This window comes from Heliangelus exortis, chromosome 5 (genome assembly GCF_036169615.1).
Source record: "Heliangelus exortis chromosome 5, bHelExo1.hap1, whole genome shotgun sequence".
Classification (NCBI taxonomy): Eukaryota; Metazoa; Chordata; class Aves; order Apodiformes; family Trochilidae; genus Heliangelus; species Heliangelus exortis.
The window spans coordinates 17,418,352-17,442,904 of record NC_092426.1 but is presented as its reverse complement, the minus strand read 5'-3'; the positions used below and the strand labels follow the sequence as shown (position 1 = coordinate 17,442,904).

The window sequence follows — 24,553 nt, the reverse complement described above, 5'->3', positions numbered from 1 at the left end:
AAAAGAAAGCAGTGACTCTAGGGCACATATTTGATGGCAGTCAAGCATGGATAATCCTGCCGACAGAATTAAACCTGAAAAAGAGGCTGTTTCTGCACAGCAGTTGGTACAGGGATCAAACATCTTTTTTTCCACTTGAAAGAGACAAGATCTGTCCCAATTATGAATCCCGTAACAGGTACAGTGTTCAAAATTACAAAGGTAGGAGTAACAGCAGGGAAAAGAACTAAAAGAAAGATCAGCATTTTCCTTTCTGTCACTGTATCCCATAGTCCCTCAAATTGCAAGAAATGATTTAACTCATTTCACCTTTGCAGTGTAACAATTCATTAACTGTTCAAGAATCAGAAACTTGAGTACCTGGAATCACCTTAAATGTCTGCATCCTGTCTTACACTACTTGGGATTTCAAACAGTATGTTTTAGAAAACCTAAATTTTACATTATATTACAATCATGACATATGATGCTACTAACAAGTGGTTTACTCCTTCTGCATTCCTTCTGTCAGGACATGAACTCTTCGGAGAAGACATGGTCTGTTTTGCACCACATACACCTTGTAAAAAATCAAGTGTAGTTAGGTGTGATCCATCATTTCAGTTCCTAAGAAGCAATATTATTCTTACAAGACATTTTATACTTCCATTATATATTCCTTTTAGATCCTATTTTTTATCTATTTCATACAGTATAAACTACTGCATATTAAATATTTTATAAATTAACATTTGTTTTGTTACCTTGATGTGTTTTACACCACAGCTGACGATTTTGTTTGGCTGGTACAAATCCCAAGAAATATCAAATATCTGCATTTTAAACAAAACAAAACACAACAAAGACCTTAGCAGAGATGGTATGGGACAGTTAAAAATATAAAAACTTGTAGCAAAGCAACAAATAATCTGAAATGCTTTCAGTGAAATTATTGGAATTACTTTTTAATCCCCTAATTCAATACTGAAACTGTAATGTCTAACTCTTATTGTTCTTTTGTGTTTGTTTTTTTCCCTAGAGTAATTATAACACATGATAAAACAACATAAAGGTTCATTTACAGACTAGAAAAACTTAAGAGATTATTTGTATTATTATTTCCTGTATGGAGATTAGGGTCTAAAAAGTACATTAATTTTGCAGTTCCCCTACATGCTTACAGTCTCAAACCATACACAAATTATGAGTTGTGAATTATTTTTTTTTATAAATAAAACTGTGCATCTTAAATATCTTCACATATCTTAATACATATCTAAGCTTTATGCAAAATAATTTTTTAAAACATCCATTTTTTTTTCAGATACCGCTCTTCTGTGTTTACACAGGCATGGTTTAACAAACTAGACTATCACTGACACACATATTCTTTAGTTATACTTACTCTGTCTGTATGACCAGGAGCCATTGACAACAATTTTCCTTTTCTCCAGTCCCATACACAAACTGTATTTTTCGAATCCAAACCAACTGAGACCAAACGCTAAAAATGTCCAAATTAAATAAATAAAAACAACTCAATATATTAATGAAAGCTAAAGTCATAATTTTGAATTATTCAAAATTCGTAACATATTTGAGTTAGGGGAAAAAGCTGCATTTTGATATAGAAGAAATCTAGAAATACAGTATCTTATGTTAAAGCTTCCATAGAAGCATCTCAAAGAAGTACAATCTTCTTGCATAATAACATATTCCTGGATTTCATCTTTTAAGAGACTGAAGGAGCCTCAATCACATTGACCTTCAAAAAGACTTAGCGCAAGTGGGACTTGAACATTTCTGAAAACTTTTTGTTTTACATTTCCATCCTGGAAAATGAGGATAGCTGGGTACTTTTATATAGTTCTCTGTAGTCTACAGATGAAAAAAACTGTAAAAGTTCTAATCAGCACAGTATGCATATTCAGAATTAACTCTCATTTTAAATTAGTAATGTGAAACATCTTTAATGGACATACTTTCTAGAAAGAGCCAAGAAACTACTTCTAATAAAAATTTTTCCTCCTAATATATGGTATGTTAGGCATCCTAAGTCATAGTTTTCATCTTTTTGAAAGGCAAAGTTAAATAAAATTGCTACCCGTGCTCTCTATTAATGTCAACTTCAATTTGTAAGGTACTGCCAAGTCCAACCTTTCTACTCTTTAAATGAACATCAGCTTCAAATCCAGATGTATTTCTACGATGTTCAATTCCAGTCCTATTGCAGAATGAGAGGCATAAATGCAGAGTAGTTTTACAATTACAGCATACCCAACACACGAAATGTGGGTGATTCCTCTCCAGACATAAGCTAGTACACTTAAAAAGGGAGATTAAATTATGTTCTTGGTCTGCTAAGTAGTATTCAAAAATCTTGTTACCACGCAGTTTACCCCCACAGTGGAGTAGAGTTCAGAGAAGAGCAAAAATACCAATGAACTAGAAGAATAGTACTATAGTACTAGGAAAATAATGTACCACAAAACAAGCTGAACTTTTCTCAACACCTGGGAGACTGGAAGGTAACCTTGGGTTTCGATAACACAGCTGCAGCACTGAATCATCAGGTTCTCCATAACAAATAAGGATAATAAGTAAAGAACAAGTAACAACTTCATGAGTTAGCCAGACCAGCTAGGGGTGGGGAGGAGAATGCTTATTGTACACAACACAATATTAAGTGTAAAAACTGAACAACTAATAAAATACTCAGAAGAGATCAATGGGTTTGACCTCACTTTAATCCACATATTCCTTCCTGGTGACTAGAGATGCCCAGCCTTGTGACAGTGATCATTTAGAGACCAGTAGTAGGAATTTTTATGTATAATTAATATATAAATCTTTTTATACATCTGTATATTGCAGTTTTTTTGTGTTGTGATTTCAGTCTATTTCTGTATCACTCTACTAAATCAAAATCCCATATGACACCAAATACATGAAATAAGTGTGTTTGATATCAAACATTAAACCCTCTAAAAGAACTGCTCTGGGACTTTGACAAATCTGAATTTTAAAGTATAGGCAAGATGTAAAGAAACATATTTTGCAAATCTTTCTGAACTAGATTTGTGGTTTTTACTGTATTTCCAAATGGAGACAACTCTAGAGATGCAAATCTTGAAAAATCTGTACCAGTTTTCCTTTGAAACAACAAAATTGCAACAAATGACATGAAAAAGGTGATCATATGAAAAAACTGAGAAAAGAAAGACTAAATTCTGATCATTAATGGCTTCAAACATAAAAATCAGTACCTAGTACTCCTAGAAAAAGTCACACATCTACATTCAAATCTCTCCAATATACACAGGGGACTTCAATCCTAATGAGATAAAGCAGTAGAAGGCAACAGATATGGACATTTTATTTTTTAATAAAATTATATATACATATATATATATACATATATACATATATATAAAGAATATAGCTAAATTTCAATATCACATTGCAAGGCTTAGTGGGAGGGGAAGAAGTGCTGTTTAAGACCAGGAGAGCACAACTGCAGAAAGGTCTTTCATGGATAACACATTAGGTAGTAGCTGAAGAGCTGTATCTTCCATTTCTTAGATATCAATCAAGAAAGTATCTTTACTCATAGAAGTAAGTATCTGGTAAAAATTAGCTGCTCTGTGAACTAAATTACTACTCAGGGAATGTTTTAAAGTAATAAAGTTATAATCCAACAAAACCTTTTTCTTGAGTCTTAGATTCAGGATACATTAATATGAACCAGCAATCAAAATGTGGAGATCCACCAACGCAAGCAAGAAGTGTGACAGAGAAGATACTCAAAGAGGAATAACAAAACAGGATTGGCACCACTATGTGCACAAGACATGCTCCTGCACAGGGGAGGTCCTCTATCTCGAGCCAATTGTTGTGACCCATAGACCACAAGAACCATCCTACACTCCCAAAGCTATACTTTTCATGTCAAATGTGAATATTTGTCAGTCACTACTAAAGCAAACTTTTTTCTTCAACTTGACCATAAGTGGTTAAAGCCAAGAGTCAATACAGTTACCTAAAAAAAGAAAAAGCTACTTAACAAGATTTTTGACAGATAAACAATTTAAGTGTTTGAAAAAAGAATATTAATTACATACCTGACCATCCAAATCAAAAGCCAAGCAAGCTATACCATGTGTGTGAACATCTTTCAGAACAGATACAGTCTGCACAGTGTATGAGTCCCACACACAGATGTATGGTTCTTTTCCAACTTGACCTGTTGCCACCAACACACGTTCAGGATGCAAAGCAAGGCTGCCAAAGGAAAAAACATAATATTTTTTTTTCACAAATTTTTTACGTTTGCCTAGCTGATTGCATATTTTTCCTTAAAAAATATTGCAATATTTTCCCGTTGATAGTAGCTATTTTGTATGACAGACTCCATAATATCTTTATATATTTTCTACACACAAAAAGAGCAGCAGAAAACCATGTTAGAAACTGCTTAATGTTTCATTATCCTACTACACTATGGAATGCATTTTTATATTTTTTCTATTTTAATACAGCATTTTGGTTGATACTGCTCAACTCTGAGGGGAACCTTTAACTTCAAAGCTTCTACAGAAGACAAAAAGCCCCTGGATCTTTCCACTTTTCTATGAGAATTCCTCTTCTTTGCTGCCCCACATTGCCTTCAGCACCAATATCAAGCAACCAATATTTCTCCACTTTGCTTCTCTCCAGTTCCTGAATTGTTCTTCACTTGCTTTTTTATTTGACAGAGCAACTTCATAATTTAAAAATAGTGCAGGAAGAAGGAGGCAGGTAAATGCAGTTACTGCAATTCACTTCAGTGATTTTTACAGTGACACAACAGAGGCTGGAACTCAGAGATAAAGTATAAACACAGCAGTCTCATGACTGATTCAGGACCTCTTCAATGTGTGCTTGGCTCTGCCTTGTGCAGTTTCAGGCAAGTCAAGCCCACCCATCAATTGAAAAATGTTCAGGCTCCACCCTGGACACACACACCTGCAGAAGCATCCCCACAACAAGAATTACAAAACACTTTTCTGTAACTAAAAATTAATTTAGCATGATTTTAACTAGAGACCAGAAGTGACAAATGTAACGCATCAGAATGGAAAGAACAAGGTAAAGGTGCTACCAAGGGCCAGGAAAATGTTGTCCTTAGCCCCAAGGGGCAAACTAATTCTATTCAAAGTGTATTAGGTAAATATAGAGAATGTTTCCTCTTTTTCTAATTAATAAGTGGTAAATAATAATGCTTAGCAATATCACAGTCCTAGTTCTTTCTATATCATGGTATAAAATACTGAATTAAGCTGCGCTCAAATTCTGCCTCTGTATTGGGTTAAGCAGCACAAATTAAGATCCAAAGCCTGTATTTTTAATCACAATATACAACACTGTAGAATCCCTAATATCCTTCCTCCATCACTTCAGTCCTTAATAAATTGTTAACAGTATTTCTAAAGACTTCCTTGGAGAATGACTAAGCTGATGAATGAGATATCACTGCTTGTGCAAAAAAAAAAGAAATAAATATTTGTATTTGGGCCTTCTTGCTTGTCTCTGGCCTTTCTGACCTGGGCTTTTCAAGAACAGGTGCTAGATCTAATATGGTGTCCCTGAAGAGAAGGATATGAAAGGAAATGTCCAAAAGGCAAATGTGACCATGAAATAAATCAGAAATTAAACTAACAAACTAAGTGAAATTAATTTTGAAATTAGATGTAAAATTTGCTACTTCCCAAAAGAGATCAAAAGGAGAAAAACTGAAAAGCCTGTCTGTTGATATCACAACAAAACCAAACAGCTGGGCCTGTAGAGAACAGAGGTTTTCACTGGTATCTTTGACTAACAGGTCTTTTCCTAGATAAGTATTCAAAGCAGACTGAAATACAGTATTACAATTTTTAAAGTATTCTGAAAAGGAGTATGTTTCTCAATTTAGTGCATTCAGATTCTTTTCATACTTCATACAAAAAAACAACCCCCATTTTTTCTCCCTTTTAGAGCACCATGTAATCATTCCTATAATTATGACCACATCCATACACTGTGCAATGTCTGTATTAGATTAATGATACTAACATTAATGGCAGACTATGAAAAAAAGTGTAAAAATTGTCCATACTATAACTGTTTCAGATAAGACTAGAGATGTGGACATGACCCTCCAACTTGTGTGAGGTTTGTACTGGCAGATTAGTGGAGATTAGTTTATAATAAACTACTTTATAATAAAAGAAATCAAGATTTTTCCATCTTTTGGTTTGTGCTGTGATTAACATAGACAAGCTGCAGACAAGGATACGGCATTAAAGATGATGTTTCCTTAGCAACAATATTGGATGGAAATCCAAGAATATATTCATGTGACTACTCCTGAGCTTCATAAAACTAGGGCAACAGTAAAAATGCACAAAAGAATACTGCAGCAAAGTAACAGCATCTCAGATATCCATTAGGAGTTAATTTCAAATATGAAATTGTTTCTATGAGTAAATACAAAAATGTATTTTCATTGTACATTTATATTTTACGTATGGTTTTGGATAGTTGCCATCTACCCCTGCTTCCACTGAAACTACAAACCAGTTCTGTTATATTATTTGAGTTTTTAATGCAGAAATAGCCTTAATAAGCAAAACTCTCTCATCAAAGTTTAAATAGACCAAGCCAGAGCACACTTACTTCCCATAATAAAAACAAAGCCCTACTCATTGTGAGGCATCACTACTGGGCCTTCCCAGTAGTTGCTATTGTGAAAGCAACAATTATGTCAAATACAGCTTTTCAAAGACTTCTTAAATTGTATAGACATCCAACTTCAAAGTAAGAAAGTCGGAACTGGAGTCAGAGAGGGTGGACTAAAACTGTACATTGATTTTTCCCAGCTGCATTTTACCTCACTATGATTCCATATTCTCCCTTCTTGGACCCGAATGTTTTCAGATTAACAAGAGACATTTATAAGGCACCTAGAGAATCCTAAAAACCACTTTGAGCTCCTATCTCTTGCAAAACTGAGAAGAAGGGAAAAAAACCCCAAACTTACCAGGTGAACTTCAAAGAGAAGCTAAGAGCCAGAAAATGAGTAGCACAACACTAATACAAATTTTCCAACTCATCAAATGTGAAAACTGAGGAAAAAAATTCTGGTAACTATATGCCACGTTAGCAAACACCCATTTCTGCCTTGCATAGTCAGATTCACCAGTGATTAGTAAGGGATTGCCTTAAGCTTCCAAGTAAAAGAGCTACCTTTCTAGAAATCAGATTATTTAAAAATAAACTCTTCTTTTCGATTACCAATGATTTTGCCAGTGCTAACAGGAGAACTAATGTTTTGACTAAGCAGGGGATGCTGGGTTTTTTCAGAATTCTACATGTTCTTGGCACTTTCATCATCAGTTTTTCACTATCCGAGGAAAATTTCTTTTCTATCATGGCCCCTGAGAAAGAAGGCAGCACAATTCCTTGCATTTTCCTAGCAAAAAACTCCTCTCACAGAGAAGTCAGAAATATATACTCCAAAATTATTTGGAGATAAATTTGGTAAGACAATCTCCCTTTACTGGCTATTCATATGAAAGAAGCAATTATTATACTAACTGGTGGTACAATAATGTGACATAATGAGACCTGAAAGTAATCAAGGAATGAAATCGACTTTAAAAAATGTCCAACTTCCTTATTTCCTTGTGAGACAATGCAAAGACTTGCATTGAGACTCATTCTTTAAAACACTATTAGACATAAACTGTCAAACATAACCCACCCCCCAATCAAAAAAAAGTACAGAAGAGCAATATCTGCAGAAAGAAGCAGAACAGTTGTCAATAACTTTAGAAGGTGTTCAGCTCCTTTGGGTCACATTTGATGACCTGACAGAGATCCCTTTAAAAAAAAAAATCAGCAAGCACTATGAAATTTATTTAGGATCTGTAGGCCTCTTCCAACCAGAACTATCTAATGATTCTAATTTCAAATAAGGCTTGCAATTAAATAAAGGCTAGAAAGGGAAACCGAAAGAAAAAAATTCTTATCATAGTTACAACTATTGTAATTTGTCTGTGCAGAAAACCTCACTGCCTATTTGCTGAATTAGAAATATCCATAATAAATTAGTCAAAGTCAAACAAGCATTTACTCCAAATATTTTAGCCAGAAAAATTTTAAAAAATTATTTCCAGAAAAAGGTTATTTTGGGTGCTTCTTACCTCAAAAGTTAAGGAAACATAATTGCTTGAAACATTTTTTTTTCTAAATCTTTTGCTATTATGGTAAAACCCTTCACACAACCCTTCATCCAGTCATTTCCAGTTTCTTCTCCAGAAGAGATTTACACTTTTAACTAATAATCTTCTTTACATCATTCTAGAAATTTATAAACCATTTAGGAAAACCACAAAAATGTGATGGACGACACAGAAGCATTTACGTGAAACAAACAAGAACCCCACATGTAGCAGAAACATAAACAAAACAGCAAAGAAGCGTGGAAAAATGAAAGAATGTGAGGGGGATTCCAAGGTCAATGTGTATTTGGTAGACAATGAAAGCTGTTGCACATGTGGGCTCACAAGCTTAATTGCTAAAAATTATTAAAAAAGAGATGAACCAAGAGTACTCATAAGCAACACTTCCAAGAAACTACAGTTCTTCTGCTCAAAAATTATGTTTATCTCAAGAATACTGATACAGATGATTATTCCCAGTGAGGTAATGTAATATATACTCAATATCATAAGCATACACTGTAAGCTATAATAGTATAATGAAAACAAAATTGTTTATAAATTAATTTATTACTGAATATTGTTGCAAAGGGTTTGTATTTTTTATTGTATCAATTGCTGTGGTAGATGAAACAACAACTGACCAAGAACAAGCAAATGCTAAAGCAATAAGAGGGACTTGTAACTAAAAATGCATATATCACCTAAACTGCAAACTCAGTTGAAAAAACAAGAAACTAAACATTTACCAATTCTTAAAATGTTTCCTTTATTTCCCTAAGTGCTCTGGATGACTGTTTAGCTTAAAATGTCACACTCACCGCAATAAATCCTCAGGCAATTTTCAAATGCTGTCAGATGCCTTGTCTTGATCTACAATAAAGCATCATTCACCTTGCTTGCTCTTGTAGAGGGATTATAAGCAGGGAACGAGGATTAACACAGTTCTAAAAGTCAGGAGAAGGTTTATACAGCTGCCAGATAACCAAAACACAGAATTAATCCAGTCATTCTGCATGCATGCTGTCTTGATAAAATGGAGACATCTCACCAACAGTCACCTTAAGTGACCAAAATGCATGCTACCTGCCCTTATGTACATTTTGGGGGTTTTTTTCCCAAACATGTGTATGTATAATGCTTGTATGCACCTATATCACAGTCTGACACTTTCAGCTTTAGTATTAAAATAGTAAGGTTAATATTAAAAGTTAGCCTATAATTCAGAAAATTTTATTTTACTGTTCTTTATTATTGAATTGTTTGTTGAATGTTCAGAAAACTGAATGTTACTGCTACTTTCAACCTTACATCCAACTAGATTTCTTCACAAGAAATGTCCCTCATAAATAGATAGCAAAACCATAAAAAAATTCTATCTAGTCTTTTAGAACAATGTTATAAAACTCTCATATGCAGAACTTTCATTCTCTAATTCAGGTGAAAGAAAAAAAAAACAGTACATAATAAGGAATAAAAACTGAGACCTAGAGGTGATAACACAATGATTTTACTGTAACTATGAGCACACTGTAAACACGATTTTCAGCTTGCACACATTTGCCTCATTATTAGGCCAGGGTCCATTGCCTCAGTTTTGTTTCTCTCCTGTTAATACTGAATTCTTCATCTGACACAGGTATTTTATTTACATATATTTTAATGTCAAATATCTAAGCCTTGTATGAAGCCAAAGGAAGTTTAAATTTTAATGCATGCTATAATCAACATAAGGTACCAGGCAACTGAAAAATTTCCCTGCATGTCATCTGTCACACATCTGGCTAAACCATTGGTGGAAGCACCATCTGTGCTACCTATGAAGCTGATCACTTTGTTCAAACTGACATTATTATGTCTAAAGTCATGGTACTAACTCTTTGGATGAACTTCTCTTTACTCTTGAAGTCAAGACCTCAGGAAACATTCACCCAAAGTCACAACAATCCTTGTGAAGAGGAAAGTTCAAATCTGAACAGAGTGCAAGGGTCTGCTCAGGTGTCTTCCTGTGCCAGCCACAAATCCTATCCACTATCCACTGATTAGGCAAAGGTTTTTCTAAAAGGATGCGTAGGTGGGGATTTTCTGAAGTCAGAGTCCTGATTCTGAGACTGGGCTGTTCATTAGCTGAATCAAACACAGAGAAATCTCTTCAAACTAATCTAAAGCATATGTTTATGGTTCTTTTATTTCCACATATCTGCCTTAAGACCTAGTAATTTTCTATTCATATTTTGAAAATCTAAAGTAAACAAAAAAAAAATCCTCTGAACAAACTGGCTTACCTCAATGCAGCTCAGGAGGAATTATTACTCCTGTTGTATGAATACACTGATTTTAAGCACAGGAACATCACTCTGATGCAAAGCAATGCTAATCCACAGGCAAACCAATACCCCCAAAAAAGTGATCCCCAAAAAATATCTGTCAAAGACAACCCCAGGAAGAACTGAATGCCAGGTTGGAAGGGAACACAAGGATCATTATTTTTTTGGGTTTTTTTTCTGAAATGAGAGAAAGTAACACATGGTTTTAACACAAAAGAGCCAGACTGATCTGGGTGTACAAGTGGGCATCTTGACCCATCCTGTCTGCAGGATAGAAAACTCCCCTGAAAAAGCTTGGAAGATCGAGTTACATGAAATTAGAAAACTGTGAGAAACAGCTGGAAAGACTGCCCACTGTGTCATCTGAACTAATATAGGAATATCCAGACTCTTCATAGAAGGTTAAGCATAAGACACCATATTACGTATCCTACTCAAAAGAAAAGGAGTCTACCAGGAAGCCTCTCAACGGTGATGAGGATTCCCAATTAAAGGAAAGTCTTTTTCAAACAGGCTGAGGATAGTTGTTCTGAAGAGACACAAAATTTCTCTAGAGATTTTTAATGTGAATACCTAGGTAAAATAACAAGAAAAACAGAAATGGTCACACAGAGACCTCTTGTTTTAAATGAAGCATGGAAGTGCAGCATCTCACCTATTGCCAAAATAACAGCTATGTCAGGATGGGGCCCTCAAAGAACAGGTTTGCTTCATGTTCACAGGCTGATGAAGATGCCTCCAAGAGTAACTTCATTCAGCTCAGGTATCAGCTACTAATTAATATCTGTTTGTCCTCTTTCTTAGTAATTCTGACAACACCTTTGCCATTCTCATGACCAAATGAAACAGAAAAACAAAATCCTGAAATGAAGATAAAGGTGGTTAATAGCAAAAATGTTTCAGGAACTTGTTATCAGATGGTGCATGTACTGGAATTCTTGGTGATTTCTACCTTTTGCAATATCTCCCTGATCTATCATAAGACTGGCTTAAAAATTCAATGCTATCTTTTGCTACAAAGAGTTGAGGCAATCTTGGCTGATTCTGACTTCTGTGCAATTCAAGCAATTTATTTTGAAAGCCTATTACTACCATAATAGCTGCAATAGAATTACAGCTAACGATACTGGTTATTTCTTGTAGAAATTGAAGTCATTTTTAGTCACAAGAGTAATCAAAGCAATTTGTGCCCTAATGCAAGCAATTTATAGATATCTATAACATTTTGTAAGGTGCTTTACAGATGTACCAGGTGAAATTTACACTACAGCAGATCTTAGTATTTAGAAAATTATGACTATCTGTATTTTAAAGAGAATGTTCAATAGCAAATAGGTTAAACATTCAACTGAATTAAGATAGCCAGGGGAACTTTCACACTTTGTGAAGTAAGTCCAAGAAACATCATGACTTCATTTTTATTTTCATGTTACTTTTGGTTCTCAGTAACTTCATCTACCATATGAAAGTGCCAAAAGCAACAGATTATTCCAAGTCAAATAGATATACTGTGAATACATCAACTTCCTTGATAGTACTCTAACAGCATTATAATTTTAAGTCTTTCTTAAGAAATCTGAATTTTATCATTGAGCATATGAATGGTCCTTATCAATCCGGATTAGACAGCTTTGCCACTTTTATGAATAATTAATTATTTTTCTTTAAAAGTCCTTGATGCTAGGCAAAAGTGCTGCTCTAAATCACAAATTATATATTTTATTCTAAATGATATAATAATATATTGAGAAACTAGGTAAGCAACCTTCGGAAGTAAAAAAAATATCCTTGAGACGTTACAAAATATAAAATTAAATTTTTCATATTATTTACTTCTATAATGTAGCCTAGCCTTAAAAACCCCAATTGAAGATGACAAAACTAGCAATAACTTAAAACTTCTGTTGTTTGGGAGAGCTGTTATTATTATTTCAGATTTTGTTTCAAGTGATGTATGATTTTAAAAAGCCTACAGTGCTTGTGTTAGTAGTAACAGTAAAATCTAAACTCATTTTTCAATATGTCAGGCAGAACTATTTCACTATGTTTTTCAATCTAAAGTAGTTAGACCAAGGAAAATAAATCAGCTCTTCAATAATTAACTTTAAACTTGAAGGTTTTTTTGTCCTAATTGAAACTTTAAGTTTCACGTTTTAAAAAAATGAAAAATTGTACTTCAGACAAACCCTCCAAAATGATTATTCTATATAAGTATATTAAACTACTGCTTATCACTATCATAATAACACTGTGAATAAATTAATTAATTACATGATGCTATTAAAATATTAACCAGGAACATAATCTCCTGCCTATATCAAGAAAATTACTAACCAATAAAACATTTTAAACACAGGCAAGCGAAACGTAATTGCTTTGACTGCATTTGGAAAAAAATTACAGAAAATCCTTTAAACGTTTTAATGATCAGTCATTCTTAAGCCTTTAGGTACATTTCCTGCTCTTCTCTGACATTGTCCTAGAACTTCATGTTGTCACATTAGTTCTGAGAAAAAGAGCCAACTACCAAATCAAGACAAGCGGTTTCTACAGCACCAAGATGTTTTCTCATTTAAGTACTGACCTAATCTGACCCTGCCTGTGAGTGCTGACAGAATCAGATCAGAAGGTGATGTGATTGCTGGCTATGAAAAGCATGATGCATGAAGGCAAGCTCATAAGCCTGTAGCTCCTTGCTGCGCTGATCTACTTTAATCAACTTCTAGTATGTTTTAGATGTTCAGTTCTGGTTGGGTATGTTTGGTATTTCTAGTGGCATGCAGGTATATTAAACAACAGGCACACTCTGAAAACTGAAATACAAGAAATACTTTATTCTATATTCCTTAAATACTTTCATTTGTTCAAACGAAATTCAAGCAAAAGATACTTTCAAAAGATAACTCAAAGCTCTCAGTAAAGAAAAACTTGTAATGCAGATTCAACAACAAATCCCTCATCTTCCAGCATGGTACAAGTGTTCCAAAAGAGCTTTAGAACTACCTAAAAAGCTTGGCTTTCCTCAAGGAAAAAGCAGGTAACTCTTTCCTCTCTCTCTGATCTATTTTAGATATGAACACAAAGCTTCCATCCAGACTTTGACACTTCACACAAAAAGTTGGACAGGGCTTAACTGGGACTTTGTCCTTGTGAACCACGGCACAAAATGAGATGATCAGCAGAGTAATTATCTCACTTCGTGTCCTAGCAATTACTGCTGCTGTAAAAAATGACATTTTCACTGACATAAAATGGTACTTGAGCTAGAGGCTCCTGAAAGGACTCATTAGTTTAATTATGACATAACTTAGGTCCCATTTAGTTGTAAGTTATCAGTGGATGGAAATAAACTGATTCTGCCCTTAAAGAACATGTGGAGATGACAAAGTGAGAGCAGATTGATCCATCTTTGGTATAAACAATATAAACATGGCACCATATAAACCTAAGAATAATCTATGGAGTTAAGCTGCAATTCTAAACCCTCTGGGGAAGAAAAAAAAATCAGTCCCTCAAAATATTGTATTGAGACAAATAAAATGCCTTACTCACAAAGAAATTCATCTTTGTTGAATCTATTCAAGTGACTTGTGTTGCTGTAGTAAACCCCTCAGAATGACACACAACATGATGCCATCACTACATTGCTTTCATCCTCAGATGCAGCAGTGTGGTTTTCCCATCAAGTGCAAATGGAGAATGGACCCCAGTTGCCACATCTGAGCTGGGATGTATCAGCACACACTCCAAAGCCTGCTCTTCTTTGTAGAAAACAAACCATTAAAGCCATTAGGCTGCATAATAAACAGTCCACTGTATATCAAAAATCCACAATTTATTCTCAGTGTCTACTTTTCTTCAAGAAAAATAATTGAAACAATATTTTCCCTAACTATAGGCTTACACAAAATTATTTTTATTTGCATTTGCATTTGGGAAGGTCCTAAATGAATGTTTGTTGCCAAAATCCTGAAGCTTTGGAATTGAACTTTTTGAGGTGTTTCTATGCATGACCCATTTCACATTTGAGACAAAACTGTAAGACAGATTTTATTCTGCTTCCCTCCAGTAAAGTTATTAGAGAATTGCATTTTTGCAAATAAAAAAATTTTCTACTCATTCTTCTCTTCCCTTTCTTCTTGTAGACTGCATAGAATTCAAGGGCATTTCCTCTGTCACATTAGTAATTCAAAAGAAGAAGTTGCACAAGTAATGGAAAACTAGAAAATTTCTCCTCACATGGCAGCTGTAGTATTCAGAGTTATATTCCCTGGAATCTGAAATCTACAACTTACCATGAAGCTCCTAGTGACAATTCATAGATTTGCTACCAAACTAATTGATACAATTCCACCTGGTAAAATTCTGTAGTGTACATAGTACCTATTGTTTTCAATAACATTGAAAACTGTATAAATATTAGGAAGAATTTTTTCACTGTGAGGGTGACAGAGCACTTGAACAGACTGCCCTGGGAGGTTGTGGAGTCTCCTTTCCTGGAGATATCCAAAGCCCACCTGGATGCATTCCTGTGTGATCTCCTGTAGGTGACCCTGCTCTGGCAGGGGGGCTGGATGAGATGATCTTTCGAGGTCCCTTCTAACCCCTAACTTCCTGTGATTCTATTGCTTAACATTTGTATTTGGCTATCATCTGCAGTCAGGTCAGAAACATACCCCATTTATTCCAGACAAGAACAAGACTATAAGCCTGACAACAGCTATCCTAGCCTTCAACTACTTGAATGTTCTGTTGAGGTTTTTGAGAACTGGGATGATTCTAACAGTGACAGTCTACTGGAGGAACAGAAACAATGGAAACAAATTTTCCTTATGTTTTTGAGAAAACTTCTGTTTGGCTTTTTTTTTTTTTTTTTTTTTTTTTTTTGAGGAAAGATATTAGCTTCTTTCATAAGGTTTCCTCATTACATGGATCTAACAAAATGGGAACAAAGAGAGGCAAAATGATACAAAGAGGTAGCAGAAATACACATCATCTTTACTGAAGTCCATTAGTTAGTCATCCAGTATCATAACAAGGCATAGTTAATAAAAAGAGAGGATAAGAAGACCAAAGTTGCCATTCAAACCCAGGATGTGACTAACCACTGCACTGACAGAATTTGTGTTTGCAAACCACAGCAGACAGCCATGCAGAGGAGGCCTGGACCAGCCTTCTGGAGAGCATTATCTAGTAGCAGTCTTAGAAAGCAACTGATAGAGTCCAACCATTTGATTAGACTACATGGAAAGTGCAACAACAGGTAGGAAAAACTCCTTCAGAGTTGGTGGACAACATTAAGACTGGGAAACAGATGTGATTTTAGTGATTTTGATTTTCACAAGAACCTCAGAAATGTTGGCATTAGAAAGCACTGGTTTATTTTGCCTTGAAATACCAAAGCAATATGATGGAATTTTGGTCAGAACAATCTCTTATACATTAAGCCTAAATTTGAAATGTTATAGATGACAGTCTTAAGTAAAGTGTCTGGAAAGATGACAGTTCAGAGTCGCCAGAGTTTTGGCTGCTTCTTTTAGTTTCTTGGGAAACAAAGTTCAAGATGATTCCTACAGAGTTCACAGCAGCAAAACCAGAAAAACTCTCTTAAAAGCTGAGATTCAGACAAATAAACTATTATGCTGAAAACAGCCAAACCATGTCTCTGTCAGAATACACAGAAATGCTTGGTCATTCTTTCTACCTGTCTTGCATATACCTCTGCTTTCTGTAAACACACAATTTACCTCTCTACAGTCTTGGATACAGAGGAGCACATAGGGAGAAACCAAACTGAAGTAGTACCAACTGCTTTTTCTTCTGTCTTTGTAATAGGGGATCTGTCAGTCTCCAGTACTAGTACTTTAGTACTAGAACTACTAATAGTAAAAAAATTTAATGTTTTCTGGATATTTTTTATTTTATGCCTGCCCTAGAAACAGAACTCTGCACAAGTCCCAGGGCAGCCAATGCAGGATTTCTTTCCCCCAACTTAGTCTGAGACAAAGAAAATGACACAGATTTCTAGACAAGTAGGGAAATAAACTTACTAGACACAGAACATGGCTGCTCTAGAGTAGAGCTAGAGATTGCATAATCAGCAGAAATTCAAGTGTTTTTTCCTAGCAAAAGATGCTTTTGCTACTACCTTTAGCAACAAAACCTATATGTATCACAGACATCTCTAATGAAGTAGTCACAGTTCACTGTGAAATAAAAACTTTTCCTAATTTGTCTCCCTTTGACAGAGAAACAGTTCCTCTTCTTTCTTTGACCTGCATGGTTGTGCAGTTGTTTCACAGCCAGCATAGAGATAAAGGTGCACCAGGGTAGACTTATGAAGGAGTGCTGAAGTCTGAACTGAAGAACCAACATCATGGAAAGCAAAATATGCATTTTTACAAAGTCTACTAGCAATCTCAATATGCACTGGTTTGATCTTTAGTTTTGTTTTTACTTTTCAATAGCATCATCAATTACCAGTAAAACTCCAGCTCTCTAAAACTCTGAAGGAAAAACAAAAAAACAAAACAAAACAAAAAAAAAACCCAAAAAAAAAAAAACCACACACACACACACAGAAAAAAAAAAAAAAAGAAAAAAAAAAAAAAGAAAAAAAAGAAGAAAAAAAAATGAAAACATGGATCAAAAGGAAAAAATATTCTAAAAGCCTCTTCAGAGCATGTCAGCATAGAGAATAATCCTAGTAACATCAAAGGCTTTTGCCAGCAGCCATTTAAAAAGGTGGATGAGTTCAGGGTTTCCAATTTTCTCATCTTCCATCGGAGAAAGTGAAGTGCATGAACACTCTTTAGCTAGCCCAGACAAATAAGGATCTTCAGCATAAGTATCCGTTTCCAGTATAACAAGTTAATACTCTGAAGGTGCATATTCTGAAACCTTTATACAGATCAGAATTATATATAATGCCCCTAAGGTCTCTCAGACAAGGGAAGGACAGATTACATTAAATAACCCACGCTCCTCCCAACCACTGAAGTTGTGAAGAGGGAACACAGGAAAGATCTAAACTGAACACATCAAGACATTTCTTCTTCCTCCTCTACCACAAAGCAAACCAATCTACAAGCTACTTTGGTGATTTATGAATCCTACAGAATATACAATTTAAATGTGTAACTTTGCAGGGAAAAGTCACATGTTCATTCAAAATAAGTATCTTCTACATATACACAGCCCAGGCTGGATAGGGGATCTTATCTTCTGCAAACACAGCAAATGTCCAATTTATGCTGCTGGCAATGGATAGCAAGTTACCAAAGCAAGTTACCTGAGATTTCATGTGCAAGATTTTCCTCCTTACTTAACTACTGAAAATGCAAGAAAACCCCTCAGTTATCTGTACTTGTGAAAGATGAAGACTTCTAAAGTACTTTTGCGTCTAAATTATATGTTCCACAAGTGTCTGCACACATCCAGGAGCTCAGTAGTAAAAATGAGCAGATAAAGTAATGGGAGATAAGGCTGATTTCTGCAAAGTAATTCTCAGAGGAGATAAAAACCAAAAGCACACCAGGAGGCTAGAGATGTCATTTTAGAGACAGACTGAAGCTGAAAAACTAAGATTGTTTAATTCATAGACCACAGTAATAAAAGAGTACCCAAATGATCATAATTACCCTCTTCTATTCCAAAAGACAGTTCAGTAGAACTGAGGGACAAAACACTGAAAGAGAGCTCGTATTTTCAGTACATAGTTAACTGGACTCTGTGATTAAAATTGAGACATTTACTATGGAAATAAATTATACTAAAACACCTAATCATATAAAAAATCCTTAGCAGGTTTATAGGGTTTCATTTAATAAAGGGAGGTAGAACTTCACAACAAAAGACTAACTGGTAGTGCTAGAAATTTTCCAAAGGAAAATATCCTCTAGGTACCCATTAGTCTAACACTGTTTCTATTATTAAAGAACTTGTCTCTGACTTAAGAATACAATTCCTCTCTTCCTGACTGATGCTTAAAATTAGAGTGTCATCCAAAGCATGCTAATGATATAAAAGTTATTATAATGAAGAGTACTAATAATATCACCAAGTAGCATGCAATATATACAGCTAAGTCTTTGTAGCTATGGAGCTGTGCTCACGGAATTTCAATTCTTTAAATACATAAGATTTTCAGACAACAGTCCTGCTTTCACAAATGAGATCCCACAGCTGTAAAAATACAATCTCCACATTGCTTTTGCTAAAGCCTCACAACTGCCTCAGCATTTGGACAGTATTTGCTGAGCCTATTAAAACACAAAACATTATTTCCTTTGCAATACAGCAGCTGAGTTTGCCATGTTCAGAAAGAAAATCTAGTAACATCAATTACTGTATTACATAATCCCCCTTTTTGGACCTCTTTTCCGGTATTGTAAAAAATCTGTTTTTTTTAAATACTTGCCCTTACTACTATGATTGCTTTAAATATTGAGAATTAACATTTCCAGGTACCCAAGTTTAGCAAGGAAAAGTATAGGATGATGATATTTGGTACCATGTTGTTTCTAGGAAAAGCAGGAAAATTCTAACTGTAAAACTGTAATGCTTTAATGTATTCAGAATTACATTCTCTCAGCATCAGTACCGTTCAAAGTAAGAGAAGCTCCAGTATGTCAGGTCATGGTAACACAAATAAAAGCATCCCCATACAAATCAGATCAAGTTATTATATGGCTTCTTTCTGGTTTGCTGACTTTTGACAGTTCGGGATTTTTTTCTTTCAGTACCATGTTGAAGAAAGAGTTCTGTCACATTTTGGCCAAATGTAGCACATTGTACCAAAGCTGAGAGTGAGCAAAAAACTGTTACCACAGGATTAACATAAGCAACTTCCCCAGCTGTAGCTCAAAAGAAGTAATTGTTATACTGTAACAAGTCCTAGTGAAATAAAGTGTCATTTAAAAGTACTCATTAATATTTTGTATTAAATGTATAATATTACACTACCGCAACCTTGAACCTTAGACTAGAACAAGAAATGAGCCATCACTTTCCTAATACAGTGGGAAGCTGCAGATCTGGATTTCCTACAACACCTGCCATTAAAAATGACTAGCAGTTCTTAAGAAACACTTTTTCTTGGATTAAAATAAGAAGTGATGCAAATGACAGTGATTCAGAATTCTTATTCAATACCCCTAGTAAAATGGTCTGTGATGGTATATTGTCTGCCTACTTTTTTCTTCACATTTTTAGCAGCAAGGAGAAATATACTATAGATGTGACACCCTTCTAAGGGACATTCACAGCCATACTTCAAAACCACTAAAATTTCTTCAAGAAAAAGATACAAACAAAGAAAAAACATGTGGCCATTATGATCAAGTTTTCTAGAGTGTCTGAAAGCATAAATGAAAGACATTTTGCTGTCCGTAGGCAATGCCTGTTACTCATATGAGTAGCACACAGAAAAGATATGCCTTGAAGCACTGAGCATCATAAAAACAGATTTTGTGCTGCAAATTACCCACAAAATTGTCTACTGCTAGCTCTTACCCCACAGGAAGAGCAAAGGAAATCAGAATTTAAACTCCGTCCGCAATGACACCTACTGGAAGAGAGAGGATTGATGACTCAGGCTCACATCTGCCCTTCATACTCCTCAAATTCCCTCATTGATCTCACAACACCAGTGGGCTTATAAAAGCATCCTTAAGAGTGAAAATACATTTAGGAAGTAACACCAATATCAGTTTGAAATTTTTTTTTTTTAATGAACTTCAGCACCTGATACACATTCACTGCCAAGCCCCAGAAGAAGCCTCAGTTTTGGGAGAAAGGCTTATCTTTTAAGATTACCCTAAAAGTTGGAGGAGTTATAGACGGGCCACTAATTCCCCACATAATCATCACCTTTTAAACGTGAGCTAAAGGTCTACCTGCTGCAGATTAACCTCCCCCGCAGCACAAGTACTTCAGGGCACACACGAGATTACTCCTACTCCTCCTCCTCCTCCTCCTCCCCCCCGATGGCCCTTTTGACATTCAGGGCCGGCCGGGGCCGCGCAGAGACCCTCAGGCTGCCGCGCCGCTCAGCCCCGCGCATAAGTTTCGGCACCGGGGAACACGACACGACCCGTTAGACCCGACAGCTAAAATATATTTCCAGGTTGTTTCTACCCACGGGAAAGCCCAGGAGGTGGAGGGGCGAGGGGGGGTGAGGAAGAGCTGACCGTCCTTGCTGTATCTCGATCCGCTCCCGCGGATGCCTACAGCGCGGACTGGACGCGGATTGCCGGCGCAGCCAGGGACGGCACTTGGGGCAGGCGGCGAGGGGTACTCGCACCCCTCTCCAAGGGTGCGGGAGGAACGGGCGGGGGACGGGATGCGGAGCCGGGGCGGCCGGAGGGGGCTGGGTTCCCGGACTCGCGGCGAGATGCGGCCCGGCGGTGGTACCTGATGATGTCGTCCTGGTGCCCCAGGTAGAATTTCTGCCGGTGCTCCCGGGGGCTGTACACCACGCCGACCCCCGCCACGAAGTAGACGATCTCCTTGGCCGCCGTGTAGTAGAGGTTGTTGCGGCACTGGTGACCCCGGTAACCGTAGACCCACTCCAGCCGCAGGTGGCAGCTCGGCGCGCTCCGGTCAGCCATGTCCCCCCGCCGGGTACGGCTCTCCCCCGCCGGAGACCCCGCGGGAAGGGGGCGACGGGTCGGCCGCCCCCTCCGCCCGGCTCGGTGTCCGCCGCGCTAATCCCTGGCCGCCGACATGAATGCCCGCCGCCGCCGCTCGTCCGCCGCCGCCGCCGCCTCACAGAGGGCGCCGCCGACCGAGCCCGCTTCGCCGCCTCGCGCCGCCAGACATGGCTGCACTGAGACACCGCCCGGGACGCGGAGCGAGGGCGCGGCGCCGCTCCGGCCCCCCCCCGCGCCCCGGACTGCGCCTGCGCCGAGGGCAGCGCCGTCAGGCGGCCGGGCGGGCCCGCGCGGCGGGAAGAGCGTGCGGCGGCGGCCGGTGAGCGGTGGGAGGTGCGGCAGGTGCGGGCCGAGGCGCGGCGGTGAGGAGATGGCGGCGCGGGGGAGAGCGGCCCCCGGGTAGTGGTGGGTGGGTGGGAGGGGGGTGCATAGTGGGGGAGAGAACGGGCTTCACTATCTCTCCTGCTTGGGTTCGGGGCGGGCTTTCTTAGTCACAGTTTCCTTTTTTGTCTTGCGTGGTTGTGTCTTCTCTCCCTTCGGCAAGTGTATATCGCCGATATACGTTATATCGTATAACAGTATATGCCTTCCGTGTAAGTTTTATATTTTCACCGCTTCTTCGAGGAATTTCCCCGTTCCCTGCCTGCTGCCCGGCTCTCGGCGGCCGGTGGGCTGGGTGGATCCCTCCTCAGCACCGTGTGGCAACCACTCCCGGCCCTCACGGGGGGCCTAGGGACACCCCCTCTCCGTTTCATCCAAGAAGAAAATGTCAACTGTAATTTATAATGACTGATGTTTAACCCCCTAACCACACCACCTGCTTCGAACACCACAGTAAAGTCCATTCCCCACACATGCTCTGATTTCCTCACCACAAGTCCTTATGTGTACGTGGGAAAGTCACATGGGTTTTACATGGGAAAGTCACCATTTTCCAATATCACAGATGAGGAAGTGACTTCTCTGTGCTGCAGGAGGCAGTAGTGCAGGGGGTCCCCATTATGTCCAAAATTTTCATAAGGAGAACATGCTCCTTCCCAGCTTTGTCACATTACAGAGCACCTAGCTGGCTAAATAAATGTACATTACATGATCATGCTAACAGTTTTGCTCTATAAACTTGAATACTTGTTCTAAAAGCTCTTGGATAACTGGCCTGGTTTGACAATTGAAAATAAAACCAGTCATTTTCCTGTAACTTTCAGAAGATTTGGCTTTCCAAATCAAATTTGTCAATCTTAAATCTCCATTTCTTTATTTTCTACTTCTTGTCTACTATCTCATCGGTCATATTGGCATTTCTTCCACAGATCATCCCACTGGTTACCTAATGTTCAAGACAGTTTTCATGCTACTCTACCTATTAGTTAGTAGCAGTTTTTACCTTTAAGTCTGTCTTGAGTAAACTTCATATTATATTATTCCTTTAAATGTCTAGAAAAAGAATTCTCATGCATTTAATTGTTCTAATCAACTAGTGTTATATTAACGTATTTTCACAGTCTAGAATACCAAACAATGGTATTTTTCTCAAGCTCTGACAGTAAGGGTTACATATCAAGCTCAGATACAGCTTTCAGTCCCACACATTTACTGAAAACAACACAAGGCACATAACAGAAGTCTGCAGCGAGACTGAAATATTGAACTTGATTCAAATATACAGATAAGGAAATTCCCTTTTCAAGGAAGGAAGGAAAGAGAATAAAAAAGAAAAAGGCTTTTACCTCTAGTCAAGACAAAAATGTCTTGAGTAGCCATGGTTTCTCCAGAGTCCCCATGATGGGAGACTAGCCAGGAAAACAGACCGGAAAATTCCCAAGTAGCTCTTAGAAGTATAAAATGTATAATTCTTTCTAATGTGATGCTAACTCTGTGTGGGTTTTAGGTGTTGCTGTCCTAGCTCCTTTCATGGGAAAGGTGGTAGCAGAAGAAGTCTTGTAACAGTTATGTGTAGTCTTATTTGGCAAATAATACAGAAAAGAAATGAACACCACATTCCTTGTTGAAAAACAAAAACAATTTCTGCATTGCTTTTCTTTGAAGTCCACAGAATGTTTTGAATGTCAATATACATTTAATCAAACTGCTAGTAAATTTTGTGCATTTCCATAAAGCAGCAAATATATTGATGCTAAAAATAACATTACAACTGCAAGACTGTTCCCTTCATAAACCAAAGGTTATGAGAAAGTGGGTTCAGAAAATACTGAATGTACATGATGACTGAAATAACATGTTTCAAGATTTTAAATGTTAATTGGATTGATTATCAGCAGACGTAGGCATTTGTTACATATTTGACTTCCGCTGTTGTAAAACCTCATTTCAAAGTGGGAGTATTTTTGTGGTATAAATTAAGAACAAATTTATTTTCTCTTTACTGCACATTTACTGCATATGTAAACAGTAAAGTACAAAAACACATAGTTATGGTGTCTCTACTTCTGCTCTATATAAAGATACACTTTTGTTGAGTTCTTACTTAAAGTGAAATTCTGGACCTCTTAAGAGCAATACTAATGTGTGGTATTAACTTCAACGGAGCTAAAATTTTAATTTTGTGGACCTATTCACAACTCAGAAATTAGGACAAGAAAGTATTTCGTTAGTGAAAGTAAAGAGGTTGTTTTCATCTGCACATTGCAAAACCACTGTTACTAAAACGGAAAAGAGAAAACAGCAATCAGGAAGAAATTTTGATATATGATGACATCAGCTCTAACTCAAAGTTGCAGATTGCATTTTCTGTAATGAACAGGAGAACTCTGTAGTCAGAAAGACTATGTATATGCAATGCAAGGATGATGGGAACAGCTGCATGTCACACACCACACACTATTTCCTTTTGATTGCTCCGGAACTGACTACCACCTCTAACTATCACCTGAGGAGATGCCTGAGAGAAAATTGCCAGGGGAAAACTATTTGTTGTTGTAGTTTGCTAACCTTATGACTGTGCATAAGGAGTGCAAGTGGAAAATTTCATACTGGGTATCTATTTTTCAGGAATAGGAAGTAGCATAGTATCCCAACCTCTTCCTCTGCCCTTACTGTGTCTGGCATTCCCACTCGCCTCTGACACACATAATTCCTTTGGCCTCTGCCAGCCTGGAAATCTCCAGTCAGCATCACTGGCACCAGGCAGCCATCTCAGCCGTCACATCCATTGAACTGTGAGCACCCACGACACCCCACCACCAGCGTATACTCAGGTACACGTTGCACATGTACACTAGGACTCCGACACAAGCCTCTCTCCGCTCCTTTCCGTGGCAGATCCACCAGCGGAGCGTGGGCTGTGCAGTCCAAGGTCTCCCCCCAGCCCGCGGCTGCCCCCGCCTCCCGCCGCCCC

The 24,553-nt window shown here is 37.4% G+C and overlaps 1 protein-coding gene across 4 annotated transcripts in view; it reads right to left on the bottom strand.

Moving 5' to 3' along the window:
* Positions 1-21,463, bottom strand: part of EML5 (EMAP like 5) — a 92,981-nt gene extending 71,518 nt beyond the window's left edge. The window contains exons 1-4 of one of the 4 annotated variants that reach the window (XR_011726258.1): positions 20,960-21,462; positions 4,101-4,260; positions 1,385-1,483; positions 744-812 (exon numbers count right to left, since the gene is read on the bottom strand). Coding sequence is in view for 3 of the 4 variants with exons in the window: in XM_071745801.1 (XP_071601902.1) it covers positions 744-812; positions 1,385-1,483; positions 4,101-4,260; positions 20,960-21,156 (525 nt within the window). In the remaining variant the exon portion in view is untranslated. Of the gene's footprint in view, positions 1-743; positions 813-1,384; positions 1,484-4,100; positions 4,261-20,959 lie in introns of all 4 variants that reach the window. The other 3 variants (XM_071745801.1, XM_071745799.1, XM_071745798.1) reach the window with 3 other exon arrangements.
* Between the last annotated feature and the right edge of the window lie 3,090 nt (positions 21,464-24,553).